This window comes from Hibiscus syriacus, unplaced genomic scaffold (genome assembly GCF_006381635.1).
Source record: "Hibiscus syriacus cultivar Baekdansim isolate YM2019G1 unplaced genomic scaffold, ASM638163v2 tig00112471_pilon, whole genome shotgun sequence".
In the NCBI taxonomy this organism is placed as follows: domain Eukaryota; kingdom Viridiplantae; phylum Streptophyta; class Magnoliopsida; order Malvales; family Malvaceae; genus Hibiscus; species Hibiscus syriacus.
Window position 1 is genome coordinate 119944 of NW_024063340.1, and position 1794 is coordinate 121737.

At 34.0% G+C, this 1794-nt stretch overlaps 1 protein-coding gene across 1 annotated transcript; it reads left to right on the plus strand.

Moving 5' to 3' along the window:
• Positions 1-1027: 1027 nt before the first annotated feature.
• Positions 1028-1591, plus strand: LOC120179877 (ethylene-responsive transcription factor 1B-like). Its single transcript, XM_039185344.1, has one exon. The coding sequence runs from the start codon at positions 1028-1030 to the stop codon at positions 1589-1591; it is 564 nt and encodes a 187-aa protein (XP_039041275.1).
• The last annotated feature ends 203 nt before the right edge of the window (positions 1592-1794 follow it).

Consider the following 1794-nt stretch of genomic DNA (forward strand, 5'->3'; position numbering starts at 1 on the left):
TAAATAGTCACTTAAATTAGAATCAAACAATACCATACTATTATAAATATTTATAATTAAATTTAAAGAGAAACTCAAAAATTTGACTCGTCTAAAAAAATTCAACTTTGAGTTGTAAAATAAAATTCATCAACACAAATAACTCAAAAATTTTTTGACTTGACTCGAATAAAAAAAATTAAGTCAACTTTGAGTTGTAAAATAAGACTCGTCAACTCGAATAACTCAAAATTTTTTGACTCGACTCCATTAGAACGCTCACCTCTAATTAAAATCAGCGTGGTCAGAGTTTAGCAAGAGCATTTTTCATCATATAAGAATTCATTTAACTCATGTTGTCCATTCTTGTCGCCGTAAGTTTCTAATAGTTCTGTGAGGTTGTTGTGCTTATTATGAAGTTAAGAATTTTGTATTTTGTTATAGTCAGGTGTTGTGAGATAAGATACGTATAGGTGATTCTTCTGTAACGTCGATTATCATTATGTGATATTTTCCTCTTTTATTTAGAGAGAGATTTTAATGAGGTATAAGGTTATTTTGTATAACCATCTCCATTCAATAAAAAATATACATTGTTGACAATAATTTTTTTTATTAATATAAGTAGATTACAAAGTAGTATTTGTTTTAAATATTCTTAACCAATTGATAATGAACATTCAATCACCCTGTTGTAGTCGTTGATGCTCAAACCCATTACCTCTTAGAACAACAACAATTCTTTTAATCACTGAGAAAAATTGATTCATGCAGAAAAAAATGAACTACGAACAAAATGACAATTCAGTGTCATCATCATCATCAATTAGTTTAATAGGCATAATTATAAGAATATATACCCATAATGTTTTAAATAAACATAATATAAAAACTTTTTTTTTTGGGTTTGGAACTCGACTTGGAACATTTATTAAGCGTTTGGCACTTAAGGTTCAGACGTTGTTGGATCGAACCCTAGGTTACCAAAAAACAGAACAAGCTCAGTAGACAAGGTCTTGTTTCTTTCAACGTTATTCAAAGGTCAACTATGCCTGAACCATCATTTGGATCCCCGTCATTGTCGCCGGAGACATTTTCCGGTTGCTGGGATGAGCTTCTTCTCAACTTCAAGAACTCCATTAACGGCGTAAACGAAGATAATTTTAGATCAGGTGTTGCTAAACATGAAAAATCACCCAAGAAAGAAAAAGCTTACATAGGTGTAAGGAAGCGGCCATGGGGGAAATACGCTGCGGAGATTCGGGACTCAACTAGACATGGCCTTAGGGTTTGGCTCGGAACATTCGATACAGCCAAAGAGGCCGCTCTAGCTTACGACCAAGCAGCGTTTTCGACGAGGGGATCGTCGACGACCCTCAATTTCCCGATCGATGTTGTCACGGAATCTCTTCGTAACATAAAATACCGATGCTATGACGGATGCTCGCCGGTAGAGGCGCTGAAGAAGAAACAACACCGCCCGAGTACAAGATCCAAGAACAAAGAAATCATTAGCAAACAAAACAAGACACAAGGAAAGAACTTGATTGTGTTTGAAGATCTGGGAACTGATTACTTGGAACAACTTCTAAGTTGTTCATGCTTAAACTGACTCAGGTTCTTTATATTCATTTGTTTTCAAATTCAGTTCCGTTCTTTGTTCCATTGCTGTCAATTGCTTGTTCCATAGCTACATGCATCTTTCTTCTGAATTATGTTTTCTCATTTGATATTATGAAGAAAACCACTATTATTATCATAATGGATTAATTACAGATCCATTTAGGGTTTGTAAAAGTGTTAGGGTTATCTTAT